This window comes from Hylobates moloch, unplaced genomic scaffold (genome assembly GCF_009828535.3).
Source record: "Hylobates moloch isolate HMO894 unplaced genomic scaffold, HMol_V3 SCAFFOLD_8, whole genome shotgun sequence".
Taxonomy (NCBI): Eukaryota; Metazoa; Chordata; class Mammalia; order Primates; family Hylobatidae; genus Hylobates; species Hylobates moloch.
The window spans coordinates 19992641-20011507 of NW_026652283.1; the positions used below are offsets into that span (position 1 = coordinate 19992641).

An 18867-nucleotide genomic window follows, 5' to 3' on the forward strand; every position below is an offset into this window, starting at 1 on the left:
GGAATGCTTACACAATGCTAGTGAGAATGTAAATCAGTACAACCTCTATGGAAAAGAATATGGAGATTCCTTAAAGAACTAATAGTACATCTACCATTTGATACAGTAATCCCAGTATTGAGTATCTAACCAAAGGAAGAGAAGTCATTATATGAAAAACACACTTGCACACATATGTTTATAGCAGTACAATTCACAGCTGCAAAGGTGTGAAGCCAACCTAAGTGCCCATCAACTAATGAGTGGATAAAGAAGATACGGTATTTACCCACTATGGGATACTACTCAGCCATTAAAAGGAACGAAATAATGTCTTTTGCAGCAACTTGGATGGAGCTGGAGACCATTATTCTAAGCGAAGTAACACAGGAGTGGAAAACTGAAAACCGTATGTTCTCACTTACAAGGGGGAGCTAAGCTATGAGTTATGCAAAGGCACACAGAATGATATAATGGACTTTAAATATTCAGAAGGGGGAGGGTGAGAGGGGGCCAGGAATAAAGAACTATCAATCAGATATAATGTATGCTTCCTGGGTGACAGGTACACTAAAATGTTAGAATTCACCACTATAAAAGTCATCGGTGTAACCAAAAACCACTTGTACCCCAAAAGCTATTGAAATTAAGAAATGATAATAAATTTTTAAGAAAGAAAATGGCTGGTGCGGTGGTTCACACCTGTAATCCCAGTGCTTTGGGAGGCCGAGGTGGGTGGATCACAAGGTCAGTTCAAGACAAGCCTGGATAACATGGTGAAACCCCGTCTCTACAAAAATAGAAAAATTAGCCGGGCATGATGGCGGAAGCCTCTAATCCCAGATACTTGGGAGGCTGAGACGGGAGAGTTGCTTGAACCTGGGAGGCAGAGGTTGCAGTGAGCCAAGATCATGCCACTACGCTCCAGCCTGGGCGACAGAAGAAACTCCGTCTCAAAAAAAAAAAGAAAAAAGAAAGAAAGAAAATGAGCTGACTTATCTAAGATCACATAGTTAGGATGGATTCAGGATTGAGACTCAGGTATATTGACTCTGAAGTCCAGACAATTTCTCTACATCATGTCCAAATAAAAATATTTTTCTTTTACTCCCACTTTGCACTGTGTTTTATTAAATGTCAGACCATGCCAAATCAGTTTGTCTTGAAACTGGACACACAGGTCAGGCAAAAGAAGAATGGGACTAAAATAGTTATTCACCTTGTCTGATATTGAGAATAACAATATTTACCCTACCCATTATGAGATACTTTTGCTTTGTTTTATTTTGTTTTTTAAGCTTTTAACTGGAAGAAAGTTAAAAAAAGTTCAATACACTTATTAAATATTTCCAACACTGAAAGATTGCTGGTAGCACATCTTTTTTTTCTTCCAAAATCCAAATAGGATTGTCCTATTTTCTTTGTTCTGTATACAACTAAGAAAATTTTCTTTTATGGTTCAGTAAAACCTTTGCCGACTAAATAGACCCACATCCTATAGCTGGTCCCTTAACGTCCTCCCCATGGAACTTTGGTCTGTATTTTCATGTGCCTCATTACTGCTTCCCTTGTGCATTAACCATCCCATACCCCACACTCACCTGCCTCCACGTTCTTGCTTATACAGCTTGCTCCCTTGAAATATCCTTTCCTCACCTCTGGGATCTACACTGTACCCTGGTTCTGCTCAAAGACCACACTGTCCATGGAGCCTACCATGATTCTTTCCATCATACATAGATAAGAGTCTTACACAGATAAGAGTCTATATAAATACAGGTTCTGAATTTACATAGACATTCATTCAGTCACCGAACATGTTTAGTGAGCTTATTTTTATATTTGATATGATATTAGTGGTTGGGATTTTGAGAACACCTAGAAGAAGTTCACAGGTTCTACCTTACTTTTTGGTTGTGTATGCACAAGTGTTATTTCCCCATCCAGCCTGTAAACTAACTGAGATCAAGGATGTATGAGTCATCTCTGTAATCCCCACAACATTTAAGCCCATTACGTGCCTATAACATGCACAATACATGTTGGTTGAATACATTTACTCTAGGAATAATGAAAAAACAAATTATTTTAATATAAATTTATAATTCAATACAGTGTGATTAAGTTGATAGAGTGTGGCATCTTATACTCCCTTTGTAAAACAGGGATAGTAATATCTACCTTGTATAGTTTTCTTGAAGATTAGAAATAAAATATGCAAAGTATCTGGTATATCTTTAATGTCCAATCAGTGATAACTGAATTAATAATGATAACTACACAGACCAAAGAACAGTATGGTATTACAGTGGGTACTTTTTAAATTCATTTTATTAAGAATTTTAAAAGAGACAGAGAAGAAAATAAAAGTCTGTCACAAAAGTGGGTACAAAACAATGCAGAGAAAGTTTTAAAGGTGAACAAAAAGGGAAATAGAATAATGAAATTAATCTACCCAAATCCTAAATAAGATTTGCATAAGTAGATACCTCTCCTGCTCCAATAACAAAATGACACAAAGAAACTTGTACTGCACAACCACATCTAGAATTACAAAATGTTTAAAGAACCATAAAGATACTGGTTCCTTCCATTTCCCCTGGGAGCTTTAATTCCACCCCATTCTTCCTTCCAACTTCCATAAAGAGGAAACCCCTGTCACAATATACAGGAGGATCCTGACCCTGGACAATGAATCTAAAAATCTTTAGAAGGACTTCAGGGGAGTTTCATGCTCCACCAACTTCCTATTTCGTTCAGCACATTTTTGTTGAATACCTACTACCTACTAAATATTGGAGATACAAAGGGAGACAAAAATAATCCCTGAGATTAAGTAAACAGTTTATGGTGGTGGTGGGATCAGGCAGTAAGAATTTACAATAAAGTGGGATAAGTCTAAATTTAGAGGATGATAAGGTGCTATAGGAACACACAGAGAGGACATCTAGCTGTCTTGAGGAAGTTAGATAAAGTATCTTAAAGGGGAAGCAACGGCTTGATGAAACCAAAGGTCGATGAGTTAGCTAGGGAAAAGTAGTTGGGAAAAAGATATGTGCAAATGCTCAGAAAGAAAATGGCATATCCTGGGATCTGGAAGTGTAGTGTGGCCTGAATGGAACACAGTGTGACTGAGATAATGTGAAAATAAGCTGAAGCAAGATTAGATCTAAATGGGCTTAAGGAATGTATTTCCTCCCCCTAGAAATGAATGCTTTGTTTGGTTGCTATACTAGTAACAGGAATTAGACACGTTTATTAAACCGCTTACCATTTAACTTGGTAAATCAAAGAACAATGATTTTTACAGGTGTCAGTAAATACCTGTAATTAGATACGTGGTAGGCTTTCCTGTTAATATATAATGGTTGTTCTCAGTGTTTAAAGAATTAAAGGGACTCGGGTAATTACCAGTTTTAGAGTGAGCCATTTGAGAGATAATACCTTACCATTACAAAACAACTCCTAAGGAAATTTATATGAGACAGCAAAGGTAATCGTAAATAGTAAAATAATATGAATAGTGAATAATATAGTAAAAACAGTTAAAAATAATTGAGCAATTTCTTAAAAACAATTGACCACGAAAAAAATTCACAGTAAAACCGAGACTGAGAATATTTCATTCAACCCTCACACATGCTGCTATTGATTGGAAATGTAAGAAATGTTCATTTGTTTTGACAAAACGGAAAGCAACTGTACATTACTACTGGAAACTTTAGCTGAGGTCAAAGTTGTAAATGAAAAGGATAATTTTTTAGAGAACAATTTAGTAGTATTGTTTTGCCTTGTCGTGAAGAATTTTTGTGCTTCCACAAACAAAAATCTTGGATTATTAGGTGAACGGTGGCAATCAAGTGGTTTTCAGAAGACTTAAGTTTCTTCACCTACAAAATGACAGGAGTGGGGTCAGGATGTTCTCGAAGGCTCCTTCTACCAATAAGAGCATAAGATCTGCGCCTCTACTTTCTCGCAGAAACAAATAATGAGAACTTCACACCAATTCATTTATTATATGACTGTTTTGTCCCGTGAGAACACTGGTCTATCTTTAGATCTGTAATTTATCAAACTTCTTTGGGCAACCCATCATCTTTACTTTTTTATTTTTAATTTTTTGGTCTTCTCTTTGTCAAATTTTCATGGAATAACTACATTCAGGTGTAGTAATAGTAACGCAAAGCTCTGAACACCACGAGACAATTCGTTGTTTCCGAAACGCAGCTGGCAGCAGGTACTCGAGATGACTAGCGTGAGCTCCCGAGCACCTGTAGGTCGGATTCTCTGGATAAGGCACCGGAAGTGACCGCCTTGCCGCTGCTTCCTCTTCCGGAGTCCAGAGTCCCGCTCCTCCGCCGCGATATTCAGTAAACCACTGGGGAGTCCGGCAGCATGGAGGCAGCGCACCCTCCCCCGACTGCAGGGAAGTTCGTGGTGGTCGGCGGCGGCATCGCGGGCGTCACTTGTGCGGAGCAGGTAGGGCGGTGCTCAGGCGGTTCCGCCTGTTTCCCCGACCCCAAAATGGGTAGCGCTGGAGGCCTTCCTCCCACCCCTTCCCTTTTTCTTCTTCCGGGTTCCTTTTTTGCTGCGCCTTTTTCCGCACTTATTGCTCCCAGATTTTAGAAACTGCTTGGTGGTCCTCATATGATCTCACTAGCTTTCTCTCAGGCGCAGGGAGGAGTGGGAGGCAAATTGTAGCCGAGAAACCAAAGCTGGCTGATCCGTGCTCAGATCCCTGTAATGTCAGAGCAGACATGAGGACTTTGTATTTAGACAAAAAATTCAGCCCCCTTTCTTTCTTTTTTTTTTTTTTTTTTCTTTTTCTTTGAGACGTAGTCCCACTCTGTCGCCCAGCCTGGAGGGCAGTGGTGCGATCTTAATGCAACCTTTGCCTCCCGGGTTCAAGCGATTCTTCTGTTGCGTCAGCCTGTAGCTGGGATTACAGGCGCCAGCCCCCACGCCCGGCTAATGTTTGTATTTTTAGTAGAGACGAGCTTTCACCATGTTGGCCAGGCTGGTCTCGAACTCCTGGGCTCAAGCAGTCTGCCCGCTTCCGCCTACTAAAGTGCTGGCATTACAGGCCTGACCCACGGCACCTGGCCCTCAGCCCCCTTTGTTAATTATCGTAGGTGATTGAGTTTAGTTTCCAAATAGTTGCCAAGTCTTTAGTGCATCTTAACTAATTAATAAAGAATCCCATACGTAAGTTTTCTATACTTCGAACTCCCAAGGTAGAAGAAACTTTATTTCTAGTAATGTTTTGTAAAACAATCAGCGAGGGATTAAATTCATGTAGGGCTTGCTTTCTTGATTACACTGAATAGCCAGACCGTATATATTCAGATACATGTGTGTAATCCAAAAAGTTCTACATTATTTTGTTGATATAAAGTAAACATGAGCAATCACTGAAGTCATAAGAAATAGTGGAAGAAACTCAAGTGTTTTCATCATTGGATGCGTATTTTCCGTTTATTCACTAAGTAAACATATATGATGCAGGCACCATACTAAGGGCTGAGTGTTCAACTATGAACAGCATGGTATACCATGCTAGGGACTCACAGCCTGCCAGAAGAGACAATATTACAATATTGTATGTCTATGCAAGAGATATCAACGGTTATCTTAGGGGTGGCTGTGGAGTAGGTAGGGAGTGAATTAGGGAAGAGGAAATTTTTTTAATCAAAGGAGGTATTTTTAAAATCTCATTATGAAAGAATGAGTGAAAGTTCACCAAGTATTCAAGAAAAGAATGTCATCTCCAGTGGAAAAGCATGGATCATCAGGGAGCAGTAAAGCTTAAAGCATAGATCATAAGGAGTCTTATCATGCTAAGAACGAGAATTTACAAGTAGTCAAATGTTTTTCAGCAATGGAGTAACTTGATCATATGAAAAGGCTTGAAAGATGATTAGTTACAATGTATTTGTGGCAGAGGCAGCTGGTTTATATGTGAAACTGGAGAGCCAATTCGAAGGTGATTTCAGTAGTATAAAGAAGTTTTGAGGACCTCATCTAGCAATGGAAACAGCAGAGATATAAATTACAGAATATACAGATGAAAGAAAGATGGAGAGAGTAATAATATTGTCAAATATAGAAAGTTCAAATAAAATGAGACTAAGAAGAATCGCATGGGTGTTGGGCACGATAGCTCGCACTTGTAATCTTAGAACTTTGGGAGGCCAAGGTGGGAGGATTGCATGAGGCCAGGAGTTTGAAGCCAGACTGGGTAACATGGCAAGATCCCATCTCCATAAAAAAATAAAGAAAATAAATAATCCCTTGGATTTTAAGGATTCATAGATACCTCAAACATGCTGTTTTAGTGATGGAGTAGGAATAGAAGTCAGATAATTGAGGGTGATGGTGTGGAGGAACCAGACTTTGAGATAAGAAAATGCTTTCAGGTACAGAGTGAAGAAGACAGAGGTTGTGGCTAAAGGAAAATAATGAAACATTAACAAGTCTAAGTTTTGTTGAAGATGTTATTAAAATGGCTTTATCATCCCACAATATGTACTGACTGGAAGAAGCAGAATAGGAGTGCCAGAGCACGTGGGGAAAGTTAGACCAATATTCTAAGTGTTTAATATTGAGGGTTTGCTTTAATTTCATCCCATTGAAGACAAATGAAATATTATTTTAAGATAAATAGAAGTTGGTTTAACTGGTAATTAGGAAGATAGCTTATTCTCATCCTCTGCATTATAACTTTAAATTGGTATACAAAATACTTGAAGTAAATAAAGGATATTTCTTTATATCACTTTTCTTGTTCAGGAGTTCTTTGTTAGTGTTTACTGTAAATATTATTTTCTCAGTATCAGAGTTTAACATTATTCACCATTGCCCCATCAAGACCAAGGATAATGGAGACCTTTAGATGAGGAACAGTGGGTTTTTAATTTTCTAGATTAATTACATTATTAAAATTGCATTATTCTCAACCCCAAACCATATATACCGGTACTTAGAGTAATTTGTCCTAATTTTTTTTCTCTCTTTTTAAAAATAAGTTGGCTACTCACTTTCCATCAGAAGATATTCTCTTGGTAACAGCTTCTCCTGTTATTAAAGCAGTTACAAATTTCAAGCAGGTAAGAACCTTTGTATAACTTCTTAATATTAATTTGAAAAAATTGCAATAACTTGCATAGCAGTTAGGGTAATTGTGTATTTTTTTCTTAAAAATTGACAAGTATGATTATATGCTGTACAACATGATGTTTTGATATATGTATACATTGTGGAATGGCTAAGTCAAGCAATTTAAAATCTTTCCAATTTGGATGCCTTTTATTTCTTTCTCTCACCTAATTTAATTGCTCTAGCTAGGACTTTAGTACTGTGTTGAATAGAAGTGGTGAGAGTGGGCATCCTTGTGTTGATCTTGGAAAAGCTTTCAGCTTTTCACCATTCAATATATTATTAGCTATAGGCTTGTATATGACCATTTTTATGCTGAGGTACGTTCCTTCCATACCTAATTGTTGGGTTTTTATTATGAAAAGATGTTTAATTTTGTTCAATATTTTTTCTGTATCTGTAGAGATGGTCATGATTTTTGTCCTTTGTTCTGTTAATGTGGTATATCACATTTACTGATTTGCATATTTTAAGCCATCTTTGCATCCCTGAATAAATCCCACTTGATTATGGTGAATTGATTACTTTTTTTTGAGACGATGTCTTGCTCTGTCACCCAGACTGGAGTGCAGTGGCACGATCTCAGCTCACTACAAGCTCCGCCTCCCAGGTTCACGCCATTCTCCTGCCTCAGCCTCCCAAGTAGCTAGGACTACAGGCGCCCACAACCATGCCTGGCTAATTTTTTGTATTTTTAGTAGAGACAGGGTTTCACCATATTGGCCAGGCTGGTCTCGGACTCCTGACCTCGTGATCCTCCCACCTTGCCCTCCCAAAGTGCTGGGATTACAGAAATGAGCCACCGCGCCCAGCCAACTCTAGTTTTGTTTTTTTGTTTGTTTTTTGTTTTTCTTGAGATGGAATCTCGCTCTGTCGCCCAGGTTGGAGTGCAGTGGCACGATCTCGGCTCACTGCAGGCTTCGCCTCCTGGGTTCACGCCATTCTCCTGCCTCAGCCTCCTGAGTAGCTGGGAATACAGGTGCCCACCACCACACCGGGCTGATTTTTGTATTTTTTAGTAGAGATGGGGTTTCACCATATTGGCCAGGCTGGTCTCGGACTCCTGACCTTGTGATCCTCCCACCTCGGCCTCCCAAATTGCTGGGATTACAGGCGAGAGCCACCATGCCCAGCCTGGAAAGTTTTCTGTTGTCATTTCTTTAAATACACTTTTTGTTCCTTTGTCTCTCTTGTCTCCTGTAACTCCTATAATTCAAAGATTTGCTTCTTTGATGCCATCCTTTAATTCCATAGTTCTACATTCTTTTTCATTCTTTTTTCTTCTTCCCTTCTGACAGTATATTTTCAAATAATCTGTCTTCAGATTCACAGATTTTTTCTTCTGTGTGATCAGTTCTCTTGTTGACATAGTCTGTTACATTTTTTTTTGTTTCATTCATTGCATCTTTCATCATAAGAATTTCTGCTTTGTTTTTTAAATAACTTGTCTTTTTAAATTTTTTGTTTTGGTTGCTTATTGTTTTTCTGATTTAATTGAATTGTTTGTAACTTCTTGAAGTTCCTTCAGCTTCTTTAAACAATTATTTTGAATTCTTTGTCAGGCAGTTCTGACATTTGTGTTCTTTTGGTGGCATGTCTTCTTGGTTTATCATGTTTCTTACTGCCTTATGTTGATGTTTGCACATTTGATGACACACTCGCTGTTTTCAGAAGTATGGGCTAGTTTTGCTGTGGAAAGACCTTCCCCTGTGGGGAGGGCTGCTTGCTAGATGGGATGTAGCAGTTCTGGCACCAGTGAGGGTGCCCACTTTGTAGTCTGCAGCTCTGTCAGCTGAGTTAATTGTTGTTGAAGATTGCAGGGATCCTCAGCATCCAACTCTGGATGTCTGCAGTGGTAGTGGGGGTAGTTGGGGTTTTCAATGTCAATGGCTGCTAAGAGCCTCCCAATCTTTTTTTCTCCCACAAAGGAAGTTGTGGCTTAGGGGATCCCTATTGGCACTGAGTCTGCCTTCTGGGTTCAGTGGCAGCAACGCTGGTGTCTGATAAGTGGTGCCTATGGAGCAGATAGAGCTGAGGCCCAAAACACAGGCATACATGGAGGAATTAAAGTTCTGGGATCTGGGACTGTAATGATATTGGTGCCTAGGGTGCAGGTACCCATACTGCTATATTGGTAATAGAATATGAGGTGAGGATGCTTGTGAGGCAGCCAGGGAAACCAAGAATGGGAACACAGGTGTGCTGTGAAGCAGCTAGAGAAACCAAGAATGGGAACACAGGTGTGCTCAGTTATAGCAGCTTCAGTGTCGGGGCAGGGCCAGCTTTCAATGGCAGCTGAGCCAGTGCCTGGATTGCAGACGTGCAGTGAGGCTTGGTTGCAGGGCGCAAAGTGCAAACTAGCTTACTATGGTGATGTCTCTGGTGTCTGAGATGTAGGTGGGCCCAGTACAGGCCATAGAACCTAGGTCTGAGGTATAGGCATTCTCAGAGTGACCATGGCCCTGGGGTTGGAACACTCACAGGGTTGAGAGACAAAGTGACTCCTTTCCCAGAGCATCTTGACATTGGCCACTTCTTTGTGGAGACAAGATATGCTGCCGTGTCTCCCTCTCTGGGGTTCCCTGGCAGGAATGGTTGTTGGTTCCCTCACAGCAGCAAGGGATGCCAGTTTCCTCTGCAGTGCAGGCCACCATTTACCACAGTGGTCCCCACCATGTGGCTGATACTGATAGCTTCTGCCTTTCTTTGCTCCTAGCTATCTCCTGGTTTCTCAGGTATGCCAGGGTCATTATTGATTCTTTTTATGTGTCTATTCTCCATTTTCTTGCTCCACTGTGTTGCTGCAGATTGTTTAATGGGCCCCTGAGCCCTCTTTGGGCTATTTTGGCTTGTGAAGAGTTGTCTATATTTGTTTTTTTTAATGGGGGAATGAAGGCTGGTATCTCCTACTTAGCCATCTTGATGACAATACCTCCATGCATTCTGGAGTATTTTAATTGTTTAAAATTACAAATATTCTTTTGACAGTTATTTTTAAAAAGCTTGAGTTGAGAATTATTCAGATAGAATACCAAAAGCTCCCAGAATGACACTAAATTTTTAATCTTCTGTTCTTTTTCTCCATTTTCCTTCCACTTAGAATTACTTTTGAGAAAGTTTCCAATAAAAAATTTTTTTCAGGAAAGATGCTCTGCAAATCTAAAATGGGTACAAATATACATGATATTTATTATAAATATGGGTAGGGGTGTGTGTATGTGTGTTTACAAATCAGAAAAGTGCTTCCAAGCCAAGTTTATACTTACAGATAATTAGTGTCTCAGAATACTTTGTATTCCATTAATTTATATTCACATTATAATAGGAGTCTAAGAACAGTTGGGTCATAGTGTCATAGAAAAGTCATCTCCAAACTTTTTTGATCCTGTAGCTCAACTGTTAAAAAGTTTTGCCCTGACATCCCAATATGTGTATACTAATAAGTTATATGTATGAGCTACAGAACTACAATTATAAATGTTATAAAGCCTATGCAAAATAAAATTTCTAAAATGTCAAAAAACATACATTCTGATCTTTCTTCCCACCCTTCAGTGAAGACTACTACCGTAGCCCTTCATTTAATATGATGTCTCTGGTAATATCCTGATAATGGAATATAATTTTCTCATGTTGTAAACCCATAAGACCAAGGGTAGTTTAGTGGCATATACCATGTTGTCCCTTTATAACCTAAGTAGAGATACATATGATATCTTAGTACTTAGGTATACCAGAGAGTTATGGAGTTTGGGAGAAATAGAGGAAAAATTATAGCTATTAGTCTTTAAAAGGTAAAAGTACATATTTAATGACAGGCCAAGACTGTATACATAAGAGAAAGCTGTATAGCTGGGTCTTATAATTGTCTTTCCAGAAGACCTAATTCAGTATAATAATCCAAGAGTTGTGAGACTTGAATTCAGTTTTTGCCAGTTTTGTAAGTTATGTACAATAGAAGGAAAAAGCTTGGTTTCTAGGCCTCTTATTTACTGGTCGGGCAGCCTTGGAAGATCTCTGTAAGCTGCTTCACCTGTAGTATTAGGTTAATACTTTCCTTGCTTACTTCACAGGGTTGTGAGCTTAAATGTGCGAATAACAAATATACAAATACCAGCTATTCTGTGTACAGCAGTAGGAAATGGCATTATCTTTATGATTTATTGAGTACCTATATTATATATTAACCAATGTGCTAGGCACATAAGATACGGAGATTAAAAGTATAGAACATAACACCAAAAAGTCACTAGTGCTTATCCTGAGGGATTAAGGATGAGATTTGAAGAGTGGTAGAGACTTTAACATTTACTCTCTATTATGTATTGTTTGTTTAGTGTTACAAAGAGTATGATTCATGACTTGTATAATTTTTAAAGGAGAAAAAAGATTACTACTAATAATTCACATTATTAAGTGCTTACCATGCATCAAGTCGTCTTCTAAAGGTTTCAGATCTATTATATGATCCTTAAATAACCCTAGAAGTAGGTTCTTACATAATTTGTAAGACTGTAAAGGGGTCATGAGACCAAAAGGTTTGAGAACTGTCAGGGCCACGCATTAAGATTTCCATGCAGTTTTTAAGGAGCAGCTGAGGTTGAAGATCAATCTGTAAGGCTGTGTGGTCTTTCTGCAGCAAACTGGGCTTAGGACTAGAGCAAGCAGATAGTTTATAGGGTTGAGGGTTTTCAGGTTAACAGTTTAGGATAAGAGAGCAAGGAAGTAAGGGATTTAGGGAAAAGGTGAAATGATTCACAATTGAACTTTAGCTGGACAGAAAGGAAAGTGAGTGTAGAAGAATACTGATGGTTTTATAGAACAGGAAAGAAGAGTGCAAAGACCAGATGACCATAGGTCTGCTAGTAAATAGAGAGAGAAAGCTTGAAGGATAAGGAAATAAATAAGCTGTTTGGCTAAACTGTAGAAATGTAAGTGGTGTTACGCCTCATTTTACAGGTCAGCACTCATTTTATTAGCCAGGAAACTATGGCTTGTAACACCTGACTTGCCCAGGAGCGGCCAAGCAAATATTTAAGTCTCTAAATGCTGAGTCTAGTCCTCTTTCCACTCTATATAGTGCAGTTGGCTAACTTGTTTGTTTTATAAACACAAAATAGTGTATAAAAGCAAAGTATTTTTATTATTTAAGATTCTTGAAAGAAAATACTTTAAAAATATACATTTTTAATCTCTTTGATCTATACAGATTTCTAAAATATTGGAAGAATTTGATGTTGAAGAACAATCAAGTATCATGTTAGAAAAACGCTTTCCCAACATTAAGGTTATAGAATCTGGCGTAAAGCAACTGAAGAGTGAAGAACACGTAAGATAATTGTTTTCTTAATAACATTTTCCGTTGTTGAATCTTGATAAAGTTTTGCCTGCCTTCTTTTCACTCCAGCTCTACCACCACCACCATTTAAGTTTTTAACATGTGAAGTTTAGTGACATTGATTTCCAGTGTTACTAGAAAAAATACAGTTTTTGTAAGTTTATTGGAATTATATAATTAGATTTGGGATTTTAGTCTTCACATTTCAAATTACGTTAATGTTTATAAAGTGTCCACTGTGTTCTGGGTACTGCATTAGGTGTTGGGATGCAGTAGGGATAATATGAGGTGTCTGCTCCTAGGAACTGTCAGTGTCAAAGGGAATACGAACATGCATACTATAATTATATTGAAATATAAAAAACATAGTCACTGAAATACTGTCAAAGCTCTGATATCAGGGATTAAGGAAGACTTCACAGAGAGAGTAAAATGAGCTGGGTATTAACAGATGAGTGAAATTAAGAGTTCCCCAGGTGGAAAGAGGCATTCCAGGAAGAGGAGATTGAATGTTCAAAGACCCAAAGAAAGCAAAAGAAATATGAAGAATAGAGATGTCAAAGGGATTAGGGTGTGGTTAAGTAAAGGAGATTGGCAATCAAGGCTAGAAGATAAGTAAATAAGATCTTGAAGGGTTTTTAATGTCACACTATAAGAAGTTGAGTTTGGGCTGGCTCAGTGGCTCATGCCTGTAATCCCAGCACTTTGGTAGGCCAAGGCAGGCGGATCACGAGGTCAGGGGATTGAGGCCATCCTGGCTAACATGGTGAAACCCAGTCTCTACTAAAAGTACAAAAAATTAGCCAGGTGTGGTGGCAGGCGCCTGTAGTCCCAGCTACTCGGGAGGCTGAGGCAGGAGAATGGCGTGAACCCGGGAGACGGAGCTTGCAGTGAGCTGAGATGTCGCCACTACACTCCAGCCTGGGCGACAGAGTGAGACTCCGTCTCATAAAAAAAAAAAGAAGTTGAGTTTGTTTTATATTTGGGAGATATTGTAAGGTGATTTTAAGAGCTGGGGCATCAGTGATAAAATAGATTTTTTTTTTTTTTTTTTAAGGAAGATACATCTGATAGGAGTGTTGAGAATGAACAAATGGCTAGTAGCCAACCAAACTAGAAGGTGGTTATGATAGTCAAAAATTATGTAAAGGGTCAGGAAATTATGTGCAGGCTCACGCCTATAATCCGAGCACTTTGGGAGGCCAAGGCAGACGGATGGCTTTAGCCTAGAAATTTGACTCTAGCCTGGGCAACATAGCAAAACCCCGTCTACAAAAAATATACAAAAAGTTAATCAGGCATGGTGGTGTGCACTTGTAGTCCCAGCTACTTTGATGACTGAAGTGGGGAAATCACCTGAGCCTGGGAGTTCAAGGCTGCAGTTAGCTGTGATTGCGCCACTGCACTCCAGCCTGGGCAACAGAGTGAGACCCTGTCTCAAAAAGAATAATAATAATTTTTTAAAAATTGATTTGAAAAATGATATAAGGCCTGAACTGAGACAGGGACAATGTAGTTGTAAAAAATATCCCAGATGTGAGTGAGATTTCTACTATAAATTCGGCAGGAGTCAATAACCCTTTACATGAGAATGAAGAAGGCAGTCTCAGGAAAGGATGTTGTTAGATGATTTACAGTATCCTCAGATGAGCTTTAGGCAAGATAAGAAGTAGATTTGTAGTTGTTTCTATAAGGCAGTTCTAATTTATGAGTTCTAGCTCATAAATTAGAGATGTGTTTTGTCTCCTTTAGGGATAAAACACATATATACCACATTTGAAACACAAGTAATTTGAGAGAAAAAAGTAAAAGTACTGAATTTTATCAGGAAAAAATAAAAAATCTGAATCCCCAAACCAGATAAGTTCCTAATACTTATAGTGGTATTACATATTTGAAGTAATATATTTGTAAATTGTGGTGGGCTCTCAAAATATGCTAAATGGATTGTCAGGGAATTTATGTGTTAGGGCATTTGAATGAATGAGAGTGCCTCCTGTTACCATTTTAAAAATATCCCACATGCAGTGCATGTCTGCCTTCTCTTATCCATTGTCTTTTACATTTTTGTTTTTTTAACAGTTTATTATAATTTCTTTTATTTAACAATCTAGGAATTTCGCAGCCATCAGCAGTTCTAGTGCTATTTCAGGTGCAGCTGGGAATTCGGGAACTCAGTGGAGCTGTTAGTGTAGCGAACTTTGTACGTAAAATACATGCATATGGCCGGGCGCGGTGGCTCACACCTGTAATCCCAGCACTTTAGGAGGCCGAGACGGGTAGATCACGAGGTCAGGAGGTCGAGACCATCCTGGCTAACACGGTGAAACCCCGTCTCTACTAAAAATACAAAAAAAATTAGCCGGGCATGGTGGCGGGCCCCTGTAGTCCCAGCTACTCAGGAGGCTGAAGTAGGAGAATGGCGTGAACCCGGGAGCTTGCAGTGAGCTGAGATCACGCCACCACACTCCAGCCTGGGCAATGGAGCCAGACTCCATCTAAAAAAAAAAAAAAAAAAAAAAAATACATGTGTACTTTTGATAGCACATGTGAAGGTGTCTCTCTAAAATTGACTTCATTGGTTTCATTCTCAGCAAACTGACCTGGGCCACTCAACATGGCTTTTATCATGTCTGATGTTAATGCATGTTCTCTTTTTACAGTAAATTCATGGCCATCAGATGATATCAGTTTCACATACCTGGCATCAGGGCCTTCACAGCCACCATAGGTTTTCTCCTCTCCATGCATTTTGTTCTTATGAAATGCTACTGTGCTTCCCCAGGAACTTCAGTAGTTTGCTGGTGAGGCGAGGACGCAGAGTATGTTGCTCACTTCCGTCTGGAGAAGTGTCCTTTACATTTTTTAGTGAATTAGACATAGTATATTTTACCTTCACATCGCTTGCCAAAAATTTAGCAGTAGCTAATGAAAAGAGTTGTGTTTGTTTGTGCTATTTGTTTTTACAGCAGCTAAATGCCAATTATTTTTTAAGTTTTGTCAGCGTCTATAGTTAACTTTTGTTCTTGTCAGATGCAATTCTAACCAGGTTTTCTAAAAGAAGACTTGTATACAATTTCTGTATGGATATGCTATGCTGGATTACTGGTTTTATGTATTTGTTATGGAACTGAAGAGTTAATTTGGGTTCTAAATGTCTCATTGGATATTAAGTGCTATGATACAATTTAATAAGGTTTCTAAGTCAAACACTTGGCACAAACATTAACCCCTAAATCATTCGAACAAAGTTGAGCTTCTCTCATAGTAGCATGCATTTATGTTTAAATGTTGTCTAAAGGCTACTATTTATATGTGGTTTTTCATTCAGTATTAAAGAACAAAAGCAATAGATCTCTGATATGTAGTTTTAGACCCATTTATGTTATTAAAAATTAATATAAATTTAAAGCCAACACATGCTAGGATTAAAGATTATCATATTTTTTACTTATACTAAAATATACCCCAAAAGCATTTGGTTTGCTTCTAAAGTCATTATTTGTACTTAAGAATGTAAGTACTTTTTTTTTTTTAAGCACTTCTAGTCTTTTTAGATTAAGAAGACATACCGTAACCTCCTGTACCACTCACTGCTTTTCTGTACTCATAATAGATATGAAGGTATGATATGGTTAGAATTACTAGGTCTTCTTAAAGTAACTTCCCTTGAGATCAGAAATCTTCATCAAGGCCTGTCACAGGTTTAATGAGAATGCTTAATTTAAAAATTTCTTGAAGTTTTGTTTTTAACGTGGGGTCAACATACCTTTTCAACCAACATGGGATTCCCTGAAGTTTAATACAAAACTTTGTGTGAATGTACCTTTTTATGCCAGGGGAGAAAGACTGTGTTCAGGAGATCTCAAAATGGTTCATGAGCTTAAAATGATTAAGAATAACTGGGTTAGTACATGTATTCTCATGCTTAGTTTTGTAATTGCTATAACAAAGAACTGAGTGCCACCAAGAGGCAACCTTAATATATTATGTTTTGCTTTTGCCTTATTGAATTTTTAATTTAAAGTGAAATTGTATCCATGTTGATTATGTGTCTCCCTTTTCTTTCATTGTTTGATGTATTTACAGTGCATTGTAACAGAAGATGGCAATCAGCATGTATATAAGAAACTCTGTCTGTGTGCTGGAGCTAAACCAAAGTTGATATGTGAAGGAAATCCATATGTATTAGGAATCCGTGATACAGACAGTGCTCAGGTAACATTTTAAGGTTGGATCATGAGAAGGAAAATAAAAGAATTTTCTACATTTGAATTAAAGTGTTCCACTTACAATTCCCAAATTACAATTTCAGAAGGGAAATTTTTGTTTCATGACCAATAAGCCACAGAGTGGTTATGTTTTATTCCTGCCAATTTTTTTTTTTTTTTTTTGAAACGGAGTCTCACTCTGTTGCCCAGGCTGGAGTGCAGTGATGCGATCTCAGCTCACTGCAAGCTCCGCCTCTCAGTTTCACGCCATTCTGCTGCTTCAGCCTCCCGAGAAGCTGGGACTACAGGTGCCTGCCACCACGCCTGGCTAATTTTTTTTTTTTTTTTGTATTTTTAGTAGAGACAGGGTTTCACCGTGTTAGCCAGGATGATCTCGATCTCCTGAGCTCGTGACTGCCCACCTAGGCCTCCCAGAGTGCTGGGATTGCAGGCGTGAGCCACCATGCCCAGCCTGTTCCTGCCAATTTTATATTTTTAGTTGATACTATGTTTTTAAGTTCATTCTGATGTGTTATCAGCGTGAGATAACCCAGATATAATGACTGTGCTGAATATTAACAACTTACATTACACAAACATTCATTGCTCTACTTGGGGAATATGCGATTTGCAGCCTAAATAATATAACAATTTTTTCCAAAAAGGTAAAGCGTATTCAAAATTTACTGATCTTATTCTCCAGCAAAAAAAAATTCAAAAGATCTTTGTGGTACAAAATCATGGTAGAATCATAGAACAGAAAAAGTCACTTGGCTTATTGTTCTGCCCTAGATAAACTATCCCAATAAGGTGAAACATCTGTTTTTGGAGCATTATACAAATTCCTTTTGGTAATTTAATTTAATTCAGGGCTTATTAACCCTTATTGCCAAGAAGCTCTTCCTGGTTTCACAATACTGTGTCTAACCTCAACTTTGTTGTTCTGTCTCATGACGTGATTTTGCATTAATATAATTTATATTCTGAAAATTTAATAGTTTTCTTTCAGCCTATTCTCTTAACTAAATAATTAGGAATTAAGAGAAAATTAAAGGAACTTGATTATTTTCTTGTGAACAATTTAAGTTCATATTATCAGAGATTGAGCTCGTAACTGTTTTAGCTCGGTCCTCAACATACGTGAACTCATTGAATCCTCGTGATAATCCTGTGTGACAATTATTACTCCCACTTTACAAATAGGAAACTGAGGTCGAGAGATTAAGTATGTATTTATACTAATTTAGCTATTAAGTTGATCAGATACACAATTTAAACTTGTGCTTTTCACCTCTAGGTCCAGTACTCTTGCAGATGTTTCTTAAATTGCAATATCCTCTATGAAGGACAAACTGAAATAAACTTCGGTTTTTTTTTCTTGGAGAATTTTAAAGATGTCAGCTTCAGTGAATATTACAAGTTTGGAGATAAATTTAATATAAACTTAGTAGAAGGGCCAGGTGTCATTCCGAAGCAATGAGACTATTCTATACTTTTGAAAGTGCCCAAAGAATTACCACTGGCTTCTCTCTCTTTTTTTTTTAATAGATATATTTTTATTATACTTTAAGTTCTAGGGTACATGTGCACAACGTGCAGGTTTGTTACATATGTATACATGTGCCATGTTGGTGTGCTGCACCTTTTAACTCGTCATTTACATTTACCACTGGCTTCTCTAAGCTCATTGTGATCTTTTTTTCTGGGGGTGGAGGCATCAATGTATCTGTCTTAGAATAACATTTTTTTTTTTTTTTTTTTTCAGTAAAAGTTTGACATTATTGGGTGCGTGCTACTCCTACCAGCTTTGTCTGTGTCATCTCACGTAATCCTTACAGAAACAGTAGGATATATAGTCACTTATTTCCATTTATAGTTAAAGGACCTGAGGTGCAGATAGGGTAAGCAACTTGCCCAAATTCGTTCAGTTAGTAATTGCTAGAGCCAGTGCAGAGTCTGTGCTCTTAACCACTATGCTGCTGAGCTTCTCATTCCTAGAAGTTTTAAGTGTTAAGTAACTCTAGGGAAACTAAGAGTCTAGGCGAAAAGAAATAATAATTGATTTGGTCAAATAATTGAGAATGTGGTAAGTTAATAGTGCCTCCTGCTGAAATTCCGAAGTACTGTAAATGTAATGACCTAAAAGGAAAGGAAAATCAAGAGAGGCATTGCTATAAAGGCAGC

The 18867-nt window shown here is 38.1% G+C and overlaps 1 protein-coding gene and 1 pseudogene across 1 annotated transcript in view; one reads left to right on the forward strand and one right to left on the reverse strand.

Annotated features, from left to right (window-relative positions):
- The first annotated feature begins 4316 nt into the window (after positions 1 to 4316).
- Positions 4317 to 18867, forward strand: part of PYROXD1 (pyridine nucleotide-disulphide oxidoreductase domain 1) — a 31670-nt gene continuing 17119 nt past the window's right edge. Inside the window, exons 1-4 of the mRNA XM_032159790.2 lie at positions 4317 to 4458; positions 7005 to 7085; positions 12344 to 12463; positions 16562 to 16690. Coding sequence (XP_032015681.1) covers positions 4375 to 4458; positions 7005 to 7085; positions 12344 to 12463; positions 16562 to 16690 — 414 coding nt within the window. The 5' untranslated portion in view covers positions 4317 to 4374. The remainder of the gene's footprint in view (positions 4459 to 7004; positions 7086 to 12343; positions 12464 to 16561; positions 16691 to 18867) is intronic.
- Positions 14487 to 15223, reverse strand: LOC116472764 (elongin-C-like; annotated as a pseudogene).